We start from the raw sequence: 16,648 nt of genomic DNA, 5'->3' as shown, positions 1-16,648 counted from the left end.
GTGATGAATCGCGATTAATTTTTTTGAGTTAGTCGCATGAGTTAACTGTGATTAATCGACAGCCCTAATATGAATGCATCTTGGCTTTGTTGCCTTTTGGTCCGTTGAAGGATTTCAGGCGTCTTTGACCTACTGGCCAGATTCACAGCCTCAGTTGTTGGAATCCTGTAAAAGTGATTGTCAAGAAACAGAGGGGTAGCTGTGTTAGTATCCACAAAAAACGACGAGGAGGCCTTGTTGTTCTTGTCAAGAAACAATCAAAAGAAAAAAAAATCTCAAACTGCTGCTGAAATTATTCACTTTGAAGCACTTTTTTTTTTTTTTTTTTTTAATGAGCACTGTTTTTGGAATTGATGGGTTGAATTTGAGACACTGTCAGCAGAAGTGGAAAACCTGAGAGAGAGAGACTACTTGTATGCTTAAGCAACTCTCTTCTTCTCTCCACCCAATACCACACCTTTCCCCAGCTTCACATCCAGGCATTGTGATGTTCCTTTAGGTTGAGTATCAGCAGGATTCCAAATATGCTCTGTGTAAGAGGTTAATAAGTTACACTGTGCAGTTATAATATTGTTAATTATTTCACTATTGCTAGATTGCACAGGTCCTGTCAGCAGTTTTGTATAGAACATCCGTTCAAGTTAATAGAAAATAGGTGTGATAGACCCCTGTCTCTTTCTGGAATTTAGCACTGAGGAGGGAATAAATCAGATACATTTAATCAGGATCTGATTATCAACACCTTATAGATTCTAGCCTTTATGAGTACAGTTTAAATTGTGACATCAAGTGTAAAAAAGACAGTTTAAGTGACTCGCCAAAGGCCACCAATGTATCAGTAGCAGAGCAGGAATTAGAAGTCAAGTGTTAATTTGCCTTTCAATCGTTGCCTAATGCACTGAGTCACGGTTTATTTAGATTGTAAACTCCATGGGGGTAAGAATTGTTATTTTTGTTGCATGTTTGCAGAGTCTAGCATGATGGAGTCCCAGTCCCTGACTGGGTCATCCAGTTGATACCACAATGAAATAATACCATTTTGTATAATTGAATACTGGAGGTTCACTTTGGCTTTAAACACACACACGCTCACTCACTCCAGTGTCTTCCCTTTTTTAAGGGCTTGTCCTTTTATGGAGCTTCATTGGTGCAATTCAGTAAACTAGTAGATTGGCTATGTTAATGTTTGAGAGTATGCAAGATTACTTAGATGATCAATGTATTTTAAGACCATAATTTGACTTTCCTTAAAACATATATGAAAAGTTCTACTGATGCTGAATTACTTTTTATTTAAAATCCACTATTTTAGCGCTTACTTTAAAAGGCAGCATATTGATGTGAGACACAATAGATGACCAAATATTTTGAGCTTCCCTGCTGGTTCTGTTGCCCCCGGGTAACTACCGCTGTGTGTACTCTTGTCGGTATTGATGCTGATAAAAAGCCTTTATTTAGGCATTTTGCCTTAGAAACTGGAGTCTCCAAATTCTCTGGGTAGTTGTTGTATCTGCCTTTCTTCCGTCAGGAGCAGTGACCCGCTGGGTAACGTGAGATGAGAACTGCATTTATGAAATGCCCAGTCTCACTCAGACTTTCAAAAGCAAAAAACGTTTCTGGAGTCACTGGTATCCTAAAGAGTTAAGGTTTATCTGTGCGAGAAAGTTGCACTGGCTTAACTTGTGGTAGGATATAAAAAACAAAAACAAAACACTTAGTTAAATTGATGAAAAAGGCTAGGAGGATAAACTAATTTCCATTTCAACCAGGTTTATTTTTATTCAGTTGAACTCAATAGCTTTAAGGTAAACAAAAATAAGTTTAGTTTAAGCAGAAATAAACCACTCTTAAACTGGTACAATGCCCTGTGTGGCCACTAAGTTTTATGTCTGCACTACAGCTGCTGTAGCTGTGTGGCTGTAACACCATAGCGTAGATCAGGGGTCGGCAACCTTTCAGAAGTGATGTGTTGAGTCTTCATTTATTCACTCTAATTTAAGGTTTCGCATGCCATTTTTAGACGGTCTCTTTCTATAAGTCTAGAATATATAACTAAACTATTGTTGTATGTAAAGTAAATAAGGTTTTTAAAATGTTTAAGAAGCTTCATTTAAAATTAAATTAAAATGCAGAGCCCCCTTGACCGGTGGCCAGGACCCGGGCAATGTGAGTGCCATTGAAAATCAGCTCGTGTGCCGCAGGTTGCCTACCCCTGGCGTAGATGCTTCCTACATTGACTCTAACTTTTTAAGTGTAGACAGGCCTTATTTAACTAAAACTGGTTTAAAAATCTCTAAAGTTAAATCAGTGCAACTGTGTATGGAGATAAGGCTTTGGATGTCAGTTAAAACCATTCCAGAATTTCCATTCAAAAGAAGTGACCAGTGGCTGCCACAAATGCTGCTTTGTTGAACAATATTTTTCAAGAGATATCAGAGATGGAGTCGATGGCAAACGGTTGCTATATGTTGAGGGCATAGACTGAGCATCCAAGAGTATTTGTGCCCAAAATAAATCAAATATTGCCTATCTAAGCCCCTGATATGCTTTAGTATGTGTGTAGCTTTAATTTTTCTATATGGTAGCTGTCTGTCTGCAGTTAATCCAAAACCCAGCGTATATTTAGCTCTAGGATTTGTTGATTAGTGAGATTGTGCGCACACAATCTGTCCACTGAGGTGGAACAATAACAGCTGTTGTGCAGCTGTACACCTCATCCTGGGAACTTTTCTCATAGCCAACTAGGCCTGTGAGGAAGGTGATTGAAGCATTTTAAAGGTCCCTTCCCACTATTGCTTTAACTGTTTAGAGCACTGAAGAACAACCTTCCATTACTCCGCTACTACCCATTCTCTTTTGTATGCAGGTTCAGTGTTGATGTTCCCATTGATGTTGGCAGGGCAAGTAAGCCCATATTGCAGCCAGTTCTCCAGTGACTGAGTAGTAGAGAAAATATTCTTTTAGCTGTGGACAGGCCATTGATATACTCCATTTCTTCCTTACTTGTAATCGAGGCTGAGGAAAGGCAGCCAATGTACACGATCTCAATAGCTGGAAAATGCATACAATAGCTATTGTCCTTTAAAGCTACACTGTAGAGTGCTGGAAGTTGCCTTGCAAAGCTTGGCTGAAATTCCTTAGAACTGCGTTAACAGAAGTACTTATGTTTCTGAACAGCCCAGCACCCGACTGCATTTCCAGTGCAGAAAGGATTTCTCACCCCTACCCCCAGAGATGTGAAGCTGTTAAAAATGTTTCTTCATGTAGGAGGTTTCAGCAGAATTCCTTGACTTGGCACTGGGTGAACGAAGGCTGGATTCTTATTGTTCTGTTCTGCCACCTCCACACCCTGTAGCTCTTAATGCAGGCAGTATTTCTCAGTTTTGAGTATTCCATTCAGCAAAACATCTGCACTTCATCTTTGATACGGGGCAGGAATGTCATAGACCAAAGCAAAGAATGTAGCAGAACATTGAGAAGTTAAATATTTTCTTGGGGGTGTAAATCCCCTGGGTGGTTCATGTGTGCTCTATGGGGGTGGATGTTCCAGTCACTGGAAAGAATCCATTAGGGAGGATTATTTGCTGATTGCCACAAACCTGTTGGGAGATAAGTATGGGGTGGGAAGGTCATTTTACGTTCACTGTCATGGTGAGGGGAGGAAGCATCTTTCATTTGTAAATCCCTAAATTATTCTTGATTTGGAAAAGTCTTTTCAGAGACTCTGAGCTTATTGGCCAGGAACTTCCCTCTTGTTCTGTCCTTCCCAGGGGATAAACTGAATGAACGCAAGCCCTATGATCCAAATTCTAAAGTAAAGGCTGTCATGGAGTAGTGAAAGAGGACCCCATGATAGCAATAAGGGTCCTGGTTACTCCTGATTTTCTAACTGCATAGCAAGTGGGGAGGTCTTTGATATGTGCCAGATTGTTCTCCCCTGTAACTGTACTGGTGTACCTCTTCACTATTAGGTTAATACAGTATTATTCCCAGCGATGCGTTTGACTGCATATTCACAGGAAATAATATCAGATTAAACACTAAAAGAGTGAGGAGTGATTAACTAGGACAGGTTTCAGAGTAGTAGCCGTGTTAGTCTGTGTCCGCAAAAAGAATAGGAGTACTTGTGGCACCTTAGAGACTAACAAATTTATTGTAGGTGCCACAAGTACTCCTATTCTATTAACTAGGACGTAATTCTTAAATACACCTCTACCCCGATATAACGCGACCCGATATAACACACATTTGGATATAACGCGGTAAAGCAGCACTCCGGGGGGGGGGGGGGGGCGGCACGCTCCAGCGGATCAAAGCAAGTTCGATATAATGCGGTTTCACCTATAACACGGTAAGATTTTTTTGGCTCCCGAGGACAGCGTTATATCGGGGTAGAGGTGTATGCATGACTCATTAACACGCGGTGACAGAGCTTCTATATCTTACATACAATAGGCCTAGGCTGTTCACATGGCACACAGGCAGACACTGTACAGTGAATCTATGGGTTTTTGAATCTGCATTGTCAGGGTTCCTTCCCCACTCTGAACTCTGGGGTACAGATGTGGGGACCCGCATGAAAGACCCCCTAAGCTTATTTTTACCAGCTTAGGTTAAAAACTCCCCCAAGGCACAAATTCCTTCCTTTGCCTTAGTATCGCTGCCACCACCAAGTGATTTAAACAAACATTCAGGGAGGGCCACTTGGAGCCCTACCTTCCCCAAATATCCCCACAAGCCCCTACACCCCCTTTCCTGGGGAGGCTCGAGAATAATATCCTCACCAATTGGTACAGGTGAACACAGACCCAAACCCTTGGATCTTAAGAACAACGAAAAATCAATCGGGTTCTTAAAAGAAGAATTTTAATTAAAGAAAAGGTAAAAGAATCACCTCTGTAAAATCAGGATGGTAAGTACTTTACAGAATAACAAAAGACTCAAAAACACAGAGGATTTCCCCTCTAGGCAAAACTTAAAGATACAAAAACAGGGATAAACCTCCCTCTTCGCACAGGGAAAATTCACAAGCTAAAACAAAAGATAACCTAATGCATTTCTTTCCTATTTATTTCTGCAATACTAGATGCTTAGTTCAGATATGCTTAAGGAGATGTATTTTCCCCCTGCCCTGTTTCTTGGCTGGCTCCGAGAGACACAGACAAAAAACCTTCCCCCACAGATTTGAAAGTATCTTCTCCCCTTATTGGTCCTTTTGGTCAGGTGCCCCCAGGTTATCTGAGCTTCTTAACCCTTTACAGGGTAAAAAAGAAATTAACCCTTTACAGGGTAAAGAGGGATTTTATGCTACCCTTAGCTGTATGTTTATGACAGCATCATAGTTCTGCGCGTGTTCTAGGGCAACCGATCTGCAGGACACTGGCATCCTGTTGTGCTGTAGGGACACTTGCCCATACTGATGTGAAAGTACCCCCAGAATACACTAAACTCTTAACTAGTTCAGTTGCAGAGGAGTCAGTAAATCCGGTCTCCTACTTACCTGTATTATAGACAATTATGTCACTAGACTCTGATGCCTCACTGTGATGTGGCTCACCATACAGAGAGTTCCATACTGGGCTGGGACAGCATAGCTTTTGGAAAAATCTATAGATAAAGCACTTCTGCAACAACATCCCATTAATACTCAGATGAACTCTCATCTCTTTATAAGTGAGACTTTTCTGTAGGAGTGAGTTGCTATGTTATCTTTCAACACTGCATCATCACCATCTTAGGGAACAGATGAAGGCATTTTTAAAAAATTCTTCTTATTCCTTGCAAGGTTTGAAGCTCTTGAAGGAATGAAGCACTAATGCACAGCTTTGTAACTGTCTGTTTTATGTGGACTGTGCTGTACGGGAGCATACTTCTGGGAACAATGTTGAAAGTATTGACGTCCTCTTTTCTAAGTAAAAATAAATTTCCCCTTTCCCCAAAGCTCCTGAGTTCTAAGGGTCAATAGATTTCACAGAGATGGGTTTTGTGGATCAGTTGCTCTCTTTGGACTCAGTAGGATTTGGCAGTGATGAGTTTGGGATTCATAACAAGAAAACATTCTTGTTCTTATGATCTACAAAATTAAGATATAGTTAATCTTGAGAAATTAGATTTTTTTAGCAGATTTTGTTGCAGTTCTTCAAACTCCATGAAAACACATGTGAATGTTGCTCAGCCTAGGTAACTAACAGTTTATGCATGTGTAGAGGTCACATGAGTTTTAAGATACAGTGGTCTGAAGTTTTAGTATAATATAGAAATTACATAAATGTTCAGAAGTGCAACACAAAGTTGTCAAACAGATGGAACTGATGTCCATCATAGACCTGCTTTGGTGACACTTGAACTTGCCTTTTTGTGTGTTCTGCCAGTTTGAGGTCAGGTTTTCATCAGGGCTTTGTCATACATTTTATAACACGTTGCTTGTTGTTAACTAAGCCGACAGGGTTGGTACCACCTTGTTTAAGGGAACAAAACACAGTACAAAACTCTCTCTGCGCTAATGAACCATTTGAATCTCATCTCCAGGGTGTTTGATTTGTTTTGTCTACAGGAAAGGCCTTTGACATCACATATGTGCGCCTGAAGTTCCACACCAGCCGGCCTGAGAGCTTTGCCATCTACAAACGTACCAGGGAAGATGGTCCGTGGGTGCCTTACCAGTACTACAGTGGCTCTTGCGAGAACACGTATCAGAAATTAAACCGAGGCTTTATCCGGACTGGGGAGGATGAACAGCAGGCACTCTGCACGGATGAGTTCAGTGACATCTCTCCACTCACAGGTGGCAATGTGGCTTTTTCAACACTGGAGGGGCGGCCCAGTGCCTACAATTTTGACAACAGTGCTGTGTTACAGGTATGCGGGTAGGAATTGGATAAGAGGCATGCAAGCCCTTTGTTATCTGTGCACTATGGAAACCTATTAGAAACTAAATCCATATCTCTGATATGCTGGTAGGCTTAGCAAATGGATACAGTGAACAGTCCAGCATTTCAGAGATAATGGAGAAAAATAGATTGATATTAGAAACTGGATATTTGCCTCATCTGTATGTATATTCTGACCATACTTCAAAAAAGTGTTGTTTTTCTCCCTCTGCCTCTCCCACCCAGATGTGTGAAACTGTGCCTTTGTCTGGAGGTGTTTGGCTGCAAATTTAGTATACATTAGATTTGTTTTCCATTCTTGCTGGGCTGTTTTGCAAGGGAACTGCTGTTCATTAGATTTGTGCAGTTTTGCAAGTGCACATACTTGCATCTTGTTCTTTCTTTGTTGAAGATATTTCCTACTGCTTCTTAGCACATAGCAGTAAAGGCATGAGAGGATTGGAGAAAGCACATAAAGTTAGTAAAGGAGCCTGGAAAATGTATTTGAATGCGGTTTACAAGGAAAAACATTCGAACCTAGAGGGAATGGCAAAAGTTTTAGGGCAGGCTCTCAGGAGATAAGGAGAGAAAATATTGGGTGGGCTTCATGAGTGACTTCTGGCACCAACCCTATTTTTATGTGGAAAGCTAGTGCTAATGACGGGAACACTATAGTGCATTTGAGCTTTGCATTGGTGGTTTGATTCTCATTTTGGTGGGGTTTTTATCTCCGTTAGGAATGGGTGACGGCTACTGACATCCGAGTGACCCTCAATCGTCTGAACACCTTTGGAGATGAAGTTTTCAATGATCCAAAAGTTCTCAAGTCCTATTATTATGCAATTTCTGATTTTGCTGTGGGTGGCAGGTGAGTAAATCATTACTAATAAAAAGCCGTACTTAGTACTGGCATAGTGCTTTAATCATTAGACTGCTTTAAGGACATTAATTATACTAGACCCATTGAGATATGCTAAAGCAGAAGAACAGTAAAATGTGTTTTATGAAGCCTGTAATTACTCCTAACCAAAACTGTATCTAAGTGCATGAAAGAGCTGTTTCGCTTATGTCAAATGTAAATAGCTATAGCATGGGAACTTTATCCTGTTAGAAATCCACACAACACTCCCTCCTAGATCTTCGACTTTGTCTGCATTATCATTGCTGATTGTAAACTGTAGGTAGACAAAATTGAAACTAAATAGATTTAATATTAATATTAAAAAAGAATCCACATGATGTAATACTTGTGGTGGTGGTGATTTTCATATTTAATTGACTTAAGAGCCTCCATTTTTTTTATATGCCACAGAATTTCAGATCTGCCACAGAAACCAGAGTGGTCCTTAGGTCAAGTTTTCCGCAAAAGTTCTTCCTTATTTAAGGAAAGTGGCCAGATCTCTGAGAGTCTTCAGTCTCTAGGATATCAGCCTGCTCTGTGTGTGACCTGGACCTGGGGAGCTTAAAACATATTATGTCTGAAGTCAATACATTCATTTCTCCTGTTCTGCAGGTGCAAGTGCAATGGCCATGCAAGCGAGTGTGTGAAGAATGACTTTGGGAAGCTATCGTGTAACTGCAAACACAACACTTTTGGGGAAGACTGCGAGAAGTGCCTTCCCTTCTACAATGACAGGCCATGGAGAAGAGCAACAGCAGAGAGTGCCAATGAATGTTTGTGTAAGTGGCTTTGTACAAGAAAAATCTTTCTGTGGTATATTCCACCGCCTCTACTCTCAGGCAGGTGGCAGCCAACCACAAGAAGTCTTTTTTAATATTTAGTTTCTCCCTTTCCCTTCCTCCTGGCAAGTCCCAATTTCTTCCTTACTCTGTCAAATTCTGTCCACACTAGAGTCCACATTTTAAACAATTTGCAAACACTTTTATGCCTGTGTGTTTTTGCATGGCGGCTCCATGTAGTTACAGCGCAAGATGGGTGGGATTTTCTAAAACACGTAAGTGACTTAGGAGCATAAGTGTCTCATTGACGGATCCATGGGGTCTGGTCTATGCTACAGCCTGTAACCAGTCCCTTGGGAGTGACCTTTTTAGTGTGCCGAACTCCAAGGGTTCATGCAGTTCCACAGGGGCACATCCATGGCCTCCAAGACTGGGCCTTCAGGCATCTTTAATCCCTGTCTCTCCATGGCTCCTTGCAGTGAATTCAGCCAAGCCAGACTCCTGTGAGAGGCTTGTGCTGTACCCCTTCAGGGCTCAATGCTCTCGGTGAGTATTTGCAGTGACACCAGGCAGCCTCTTCAAAACAGAGTAGGATTTATTAGTCACCTGGCATAGAGAATCTGAAGGTCCTTAGTTCAGCAAAGAGAGGCAAAGTTAAGTCTATAGTCTATCCTGGCCAAGCCAGTGCAAAAAGTCCTCCAAGCTGCTGTGGACTCCATTTCTGGCTCTGGCTCTTTGTCAGTTCAAGGTGAGAGCTGCTAAGTCCCACCAAAAGCCAGCTCTTAACCCTGCATTCTGACACATCTTGGTCCATTGTTCTCAAGCTGAGGCCCCTGGTCTGCCTTCCTGCCAAGAGGTGGGAGAAAACCTCCTTCCTCTGGGTTGTTGGTTGCTAGATGTCAATGTCTTGGCTGTGGGAGTTTCCCATTGTCTTTTTCCAGATTCTGTATTGATACGGGTTAGTTTCAGCAGGCTCCAGACAGTTCCTTAATGACACATTCATTCCACTCCATACAGTGACATGACACAACAGCCATGCCTCCTGTTCTGTCCCAAGAGCAGATTTAACCCCCTTTTCACCCACTGTGTAGCAAGGCAAAGCATGGGGGAAACTGAGGCACGCATCAGCATTATAAAAATATTACAGAAAATTTTCCCTTCATCACTAGGACTTGTGCTTGTAAGTCACTTAGGCACTTTTGAAAGTCTTGCCTGTTACATTTGGAAACTACCCAGTCCGCACAAAATGGATCGCTTCAACTAAACATTTGAATAATGTAGAAGTTTGTAGCAAAGCCTTCACAGTGAAATCCCAAATTTCCAGAGAAAAAGGACCAGACTCATAGGGTTTCCTTCTTGTTTTGAGATAGAGCTAAAACTTAATAGACATCTCATTTGGTTATCAAGAATGTAATGAAAATGTAATGTAGGACCCAAGGTCCTTTTGTGACAGAACCCATTAATGTAGGTATGTTGTTACCATTTATTATTTGTGGCACCACATTGGGTGCTTAGTAAGGATTTGGGTACCATCGTGTTAGGTGCTATGCAAACAAGTTAGGTCCCTGCCTCAGTCTAGTATAAAAATATAGTAAATGCAATTGGCTGAGCACACCCAGAGTAGAACTGACCCAGCAACTTGTTTAAAGAGGTTGGGACTTTGTTTTAGGGATGCATTTGAGTCCTAGCCATGGAGAGTCCCTTTTCTGGAAAAATGGATAGTTTTTGGTCCTGCATGGCATCCTAGTTCAGCATAAGTTATCTTACACTAACAAAGATTTTGTGCCATTCTTCCTCAGGAGGACCCAAAAAAATATGCCTAAGTGTCTCATGGTTCTTAATGAACACAATAATGACGTAGCTCTGAACTCCATTGCCATGAAGCAGACGATTGCTTAGCTTCTGGAAATAGGGTGCAGAAAGATATCTGAAGGCTGAGTCTTGTGCTTATCAGTAGAAATACTTCACAGAATTGGTAGAAACTCCCATCCAAACTCCACCAGTATCACTGACAGATCCCTAACAAGGGGTGTGTTCTTATAGTAGAACATCTACTGAAGAATAGAATTGCGTCATACAGTAGTTGCATACCACAAAATTATATGCACATGGTGCTTAGAGGGCCCCCAGAAGAAAGAGAAATGGGATTGTTTCTGGTGTGCAGCATACTGCAGGTCCTAATGAATGCAGTGGCCTTTTAACTGAAGAGTTCAGTTAGTATTCAGTGACCTCTTCCCTTTGCAGTCAGAGTTCTTGATCTCCAGAATATACTCAGACTTCATCCCGGTCCAGGCTATTGCAAAGGTGCAGTGGTTCTAATGTATCTCTTAAAAATAAGCCAGTTTATTCGTGCGGTCTTCTGTTAGGACCTATTGCGCCTCGTAGTTTACTTATAGGGGTGGAGGGTGGAAGACTTTCAGACAGGAACCTTCTTCCTGTCTGACTGTATATTAGTATTAAAAGTTCCCAGTTGTTGATACAAGTCCTGTGACTTCAATTGACAGCCCACTGAAACCAATGTCTTGTCTACCTCACTCCCTAGACATAAAAATCTCTCTGCATGAGAGGGAGAAGAAACTTTTCTCACAGGCCTTTCTGGAAGGCTTGTGTCACTGTTATCTTCTCTCACTGTTTTGCGTGCCTGAAATAGCATTACTGTGTGGGAAGGCAGCAGGAAGGGTGGAAAGCTGTAGCCCAGCTGGCAAGGGAGCAGCATGGAAACTGTAGTATTCCTCCTGACATGCGTAGAAAGCAGTGTTTTTTCAACAGAGTATTTGTTAAGACTAGCTTCTTCCACCTAGCAGAGGGAAGGAAACCAAATACTTCTGGCCCGTGCTGCTGTTTTCATTGATTGGAATGGCAAGAGCAGCGTTGTTTAGATTCCATCTGTCTTTGCTGATTAAGTCTGTGTGTACCAGCAGTACCTACATCCCTATCACACATTAACACAATCTCTCTGACTCTTTGACATCTGCTTTTCCTTCACCCCAGATTAATTTCTAACTCATTTTGTTTTTGTTGCATTGCTCTCTGATATAATAACCATGTACATCTTCTCCCGGACCAATCACTCTTCTGCTGACTTTCCTACACCTTGTTTCTGGGGCAGGTCTAGTATTGTAGGTGAGAGTAGGATACCTTCCTATGGATATGAACTGATTTAACCTTGTGCTTTTTCCCACAGCCTGTAACTGCAATGGGCGGTCACAGGAGTGTTACTTTGATGCTGAACTGTACCGCTCCACGGGCCATGGTGGTCACTGCATTGGCTGCTTCGATAATACTGATGGTGCCAACTGTGAAAGGTGCCGGGAGAACTTCTACCGCCTTGGAAGTGAGGAAGGATGTCTACCATGTAACTGTAACGCTGTTGGTAAGTCAGGATGCAGAATCTTCCCTCCTGTAAACTTTAAAAAAAAAAAAAAAAAAAAAAAGTGCACAACATATACTATTTCAGCTTAGAATTGTTAAGTAACCTGCTCATATTTTGATCTGATTGCTTCAAGGAAAATGCACGGCAGCCAAGATCATAGACTTTAAGCAGATACAATACATATACAATAGTTCCTTTTCAAATGCATTCTAGAAGGGCTTTTTCTGTATATTATAACATGCTACAGTGATGGGCAAAGCCCTGGACACACCCAGTAGGTGGAACTTTGGAGCTGTTGCAGTCCAGCAGAACTTTTTCAAATCATCTAGGTATCCAAAAGCAACATTTTGAATACCTTGTTTTATTAAAGGGTGAATGAACTAAGACATTTGTGGTAGTGTATCTAAGCACCATAAAATGTGAACCAAACTAACTAACTTTTAAAAAAACTCTTTTAAAGGAAAGTCAAAATACTCTGCTGGATATATATATATATATATATATATTTTTTTTTTAAAGAAAAAATTTCTGTCATAAGAACAAATTAATAGTAGTCAAGCAAATTACCTGACCTGTATTGGGATCAGTCCCACAAATAATAAGAGGAATGGGGAAAACAAAAAGGTAGTGGAAGCTAAGGTAAGAGCTGATAATCCAAAATAGACCAGCTGAAATAAATTAGGTCTGGCAGAGTCCCTCACCAGCTGCCTTGAGAGCATGTTGCAAGCACTATCTCCCTATGAACTCCAGAAGGGAAGTTCCACATTCAAAAAAACTTTTAACCAAGAAAGGCATGCCCACGCCCTTTTCTTCCCTGCCTCCACCCCCAAACTTTCCCTGGGCCTTACGTTAAGATCAAGTCAGGCCAACTGTAAATGCCAAGTAGGGACATGGGAAGAGAGGTGATTGCTCAGGTATGTAGGGGCAAATTATAAAGGTCTTTATAACTTAATACTAAGCCCTTGACTTGTAGCCCAGGGTATGCTGGCATCCAGTGTGTATTAAAAGTGTGTGGAGTTGATTTAGGATGATATTTTTATCTACGTAATGTTTTTATAAACAATTATAGACTGGATCACACAGGGAGTTTGAACTTTGAATGTATATAGGAAAGGTTTTGTGAGTCCTTCACTCTTAATTATTCTGTCTGGTTTAATCCTCTTATAAATTGTTTCACTTGCTGTTACACACAGCTTTTTAGTGCAGCCTGAAATGGAAGGCAGAAACCATTCCTTTTTATACATAAAAAGTTGCGTTATATTACATATTTGTTCACTTACTAGCCCTTAGAACACTGACATTTTCCCAGACTGCTAGCCAAACAAATGCCTGGGAGAAAACATTCTGTCTTCAAAGAATTAAAGAAGCTGATTAAAATGTGTCTTCAGGACCAAACTCAGGGAGCATGTCTGTGTCCCTTTCACAAGGGAATAAAAAAGGTCGAAATTTTCATTCAGATGCAATTTTATAAAACGTAGCTTTAAGACCATTCCTTGCTACAAATGTGAGGCTTGTTCATGTGTTCCTCTACCAATCCTCCTCAATACTATTAGGTTTATCATTCAAAGTCTATCAGTGTGATGTATAGTGGTTTCTTAGCATTTACATTCTACCAGTATGACGTACGGCATGTGAGCTATGTGAGGCCAAGTGTTCCTTCTCAGTGCTCTTGTCATCTGGCCTCCTGATAGGGAGGAGAAGAAGTTTGAGCTGTTCCAGCACTGTGTCCTTTAGGAGCTCACTCCCTGACCACAGACAGCAAAAGAGAAGGCTGAGCTGGCCAAGAACAGCCCATGTTCAAGAGCCTATCTTGCAATACAGGAAAGTTGGGGAGAGCCCAGGCTGGCTGGAAAAAGGAAACCTACATGTAGACAGTCTGCCCCAGAGCATGGGGTAGGAGAGGGGGCCTATTGAGTATTATCTGTGTGCGAACTAGCAGCACTTGTAGACTTGGTGGGGCTTGAGAAGGCAGAGAAGTGGGAGAACCAAGGAAGAAAATCTGTATGTGAAGGGAACTAATCAGGGGGTACCTCGGCAAAGGGGGAAATGAAGATGATTGGGGTGCAGAGAAGAGACTTCAGAAAAGGAGGGTGGGGAAGAGAAGACTGCGAGTGCTGTACTGAGGGAAGGCTAATGAGAAGGCATGGGATAAACTGGAGATGCAGAGATAACAGTGAGAATGGAAGAGACAGAAGGGAGAAAACCCAATGGAAAGGAGCAAAAATGGTACAAGGAGAAAATGAGAATAGAAGTGGGAAATGGGAGAGAGGAAAATGGAAAGAGAAGCAAAACAAGTGCAAGGTCAGTACAGCTTTATTTCAGATGCACAGATGTAAAGATATCATTTGAGTGATGTCATGGGAGTACACGTTTATGAACAGTCATGTAAATCAGATGCTGCCCGTGGGCTCTTGGCAAGTTTTCATTCTAGATCTTGGAGTGACCCATCACTGTTCTTCTGTTCCCTCTCCCTGCATATCCCCCAAAGCTCTCTTAGCACACAGTTTGATCTGCAACAGCTAATGTAATCACACGCTCTATTAAAGTTCCCTTTTTTCTCCTGTTCCCATAGGCTCTCTCAGCACTCAGTGTGATAACTACGGCCGGTGCAGCTGCAAACCAGGAGTGATGGGAGATAAATGTGACCGATGCCAGCCAGGGTTCCATTCCCTCTCAGAGGCTGGGTGCAGGTAAGGGATTTTTTTCCTGTAGTTAAAATAGAAGGTGAAGGAGCTACTGCTCAAGAGGGGAGTGTGTGAATTTTCCTGTAAACTTTCTTTTCTTCTGGTTTCTGCACCCAGTTCTCAATGGGTTTCTTTCTCCTCTCCACTGTCTCCATCAGGCTATGTTCATGCAATCCTGCTGGCAGCACAGATGACTGCAGTATTGAAACAGGGCGATGTACCTGCAAGGACAACGTGGAGGGATTCCACTGTGAGAGGTGACTTGCCCTTTCAGTAGCTCTGTTGCATATGTCTCAGGAGTGTTCTTGGTCGCTGTGTGTTTTGAAAAAAGATGAAGAAATAACTTCTTACTCTTGCTCATTTTTAGATGTAAACCTGGATTTTTCAATCTGGATCCAGCCAATCTGAGGGGCTGCACCCCTTGCTTCTGTTTTGGTCACTCCTCGGTCTGCACCAATGCCGTTGGCTACAGTATCTACAGCATCGTCTCCAACTTCCAGACTGGTAAAGACAGATCTTCCTTTGACTTCAAGGCTGTGCTATGGACTTCAATCTAAAAATTAACTCTTTCCTTCTGCTCCTCTTCCCCTTTCCCTGTGCTGGGTTACTGTAGCCAAGGCATTCAAATTGTAGGTACCTAAATATGTAGTATCACTTTCAGAAGTGCTGAGTACCTACAATACACATTAAAGTCAATAGGAGGTGCTCAGTGTCTTCAAACATCAGACAATTTTTATTTAGTTGGCCAAATATGGATTTAGATGCATGACTTTAGGCTTGAAATGTTTTAATGTATATGTGTACTGAGGATGTAAACACTTCTCTTTACGCTTAATGCCGGCAGCTAGGGGAAGGCATTTGCTCAATTTGAGAACCTAGCCAAAAGTTTGGGCTTCTAAACTTTATAATATAACAACTCTTGGGGTTTGAGTTCAGTGTGATTTTGGCAAAATGTGGCTTCTGGCTGCTTCCTGTTGTTTTCATTGGTAGTCCTAGAATCAGGGCAAGACCCACTTTTCGTACAATCTCTTTTTGCTTTCATGCAGCAGTAAGCTGTATGGGCTGCTATGCAGCTTGGAAATCATGTTTCTTAATTAAAATTCCCCTGGAAAAAAAAAATGTTTAATGGAAGCCTGAACTTCAAAGTATGGAAGTCTCTACAAATTTCACAAAACCCCAGATATTTGCATGTTCTCCCATCCCTACTTAGTATTACGGTTTTTCTGATGATAGAGCGGTTTAAAAACTCTGCTCTTTGAAAGTTAGAGAAAATGGTGGGCATAACGTGCGTGAAGTTAGCACTTTGTAAGTTCTGGGTTGAACTGGTAACATAGCAGTTTCTCTTTGTAAAAGGGTAGAAACAATGACACAAACTTCCTAAAGCATGTTCGCACCAGTGCATAAAATGTAAGCTAGAAATTCCCTGGGTGACGCATTGTGTTCCGTACGTGATATGGTATCTGTGATGGGTTCGGTCACAGAGTTCCCCTTGGGACTGTCACCTGATGTGCTGAAATTACCTCTGAGGCCGTTTTCCACTGCCAGCTTGGGACTCCAGAACCCTGCCTTGTTGAGCCAGACATGCTTGTCTGCTGCAACACAGACCCCGATCTGGTCCACGCCCCCAAAGCTGCAGACTTTAACCAAAAACTGCTCAGCAAGTCATCTATCTCCAGCACCCAGACACCCAGCTCCCAATGGGATCCAAACCCCAAATAAATCTGTTTTACTCTGTATAAAGCTTATACAGGGTAAACTCGTAAATTGTCCACCCTCTATAAAACTGATAGAGATGCACAGCTGTTTGCTCCCCCGGGTATTAATCACTTACTCTGGGTTAATTAAGAAACAAAAGTGATTTTATTAAGTATAAAAAATAGGATTTAAGTGGTTTCAAGCAATAACAGATGGAACAAAGTAAGTTACCAAGCAAAATAAAACAAAACATGCAAGTCTAAGCCTAATACATTTAAGAAACTGAATACAGGTAAATCTCACCCTCAGAGATGTTCCAATAAACTTCTTTCACAGACTAGACTTCT

General features: G+C 41.6%; 1 protein-coding gene across 1 annotated transcript in view; it reads left to right on the top strand.

The window, feature by feature from the left end:
- Nucleotides 1-16,648, top strand: part of LAMC1 (laminin subunit gamma 1) — a 136,671-nt gene that overhangs the window by 93,346 nt on the left and 26,677 nt on the right. Inside the window, exons 2-8 of the mRNA XM_065408997.1 lie at nucleotides 6,554-6,858; nucleotides 7,607-7,737; nucleotides 8,383-8,549; nucleotides 11,734-11,922; nucleotides 14,495-14,612; nucleotides 14,765-14,863; nucleotides 14,974-15,110. Coding sequence (XP_065265069.1) covers nucleotides 6,554-6,858; nucleotides 7,607-7,737; nucleotides 8,383-8,549; nucleotides 11,734-11,922; nucleotides 14,495-14,612; nucleotides 14,765-14,863; nucleotides 14,974-15,110 — 1,146 coding nt within the window. The remainder of the gene's footprint in view (nucleotides 1-6,553; nucleotides 6,859-7,606; nucleotides 7,738-8,382; nucleotides 8,550-11,733; nucleotides 11,923-14,494; nucleotides 14,613-14,764; nucleotides 14,864-14,973; nucleotides 15,111-16,648) is intronic.

This window comes from Emys orbicularis, chromosome 8 (assembly GCF_028017835.1).
Source record: "Emys orbicularis isolate rEmyOrb1 chromosome 8, rEmyOrb1.hap1, whole genome shotgun sequence".
NCBI classification, from domain to species: domain Eukaryota; kingdom Metazoa; phylum Chordata; order Testudines; family Emydidae; genus Emys; species Emys orbicularis.
The sequence above is the reverse complement of the archived record's forward strand: the minus strand, read 5'-3'. Positions and strand labels throughout refer to the sequence as shown.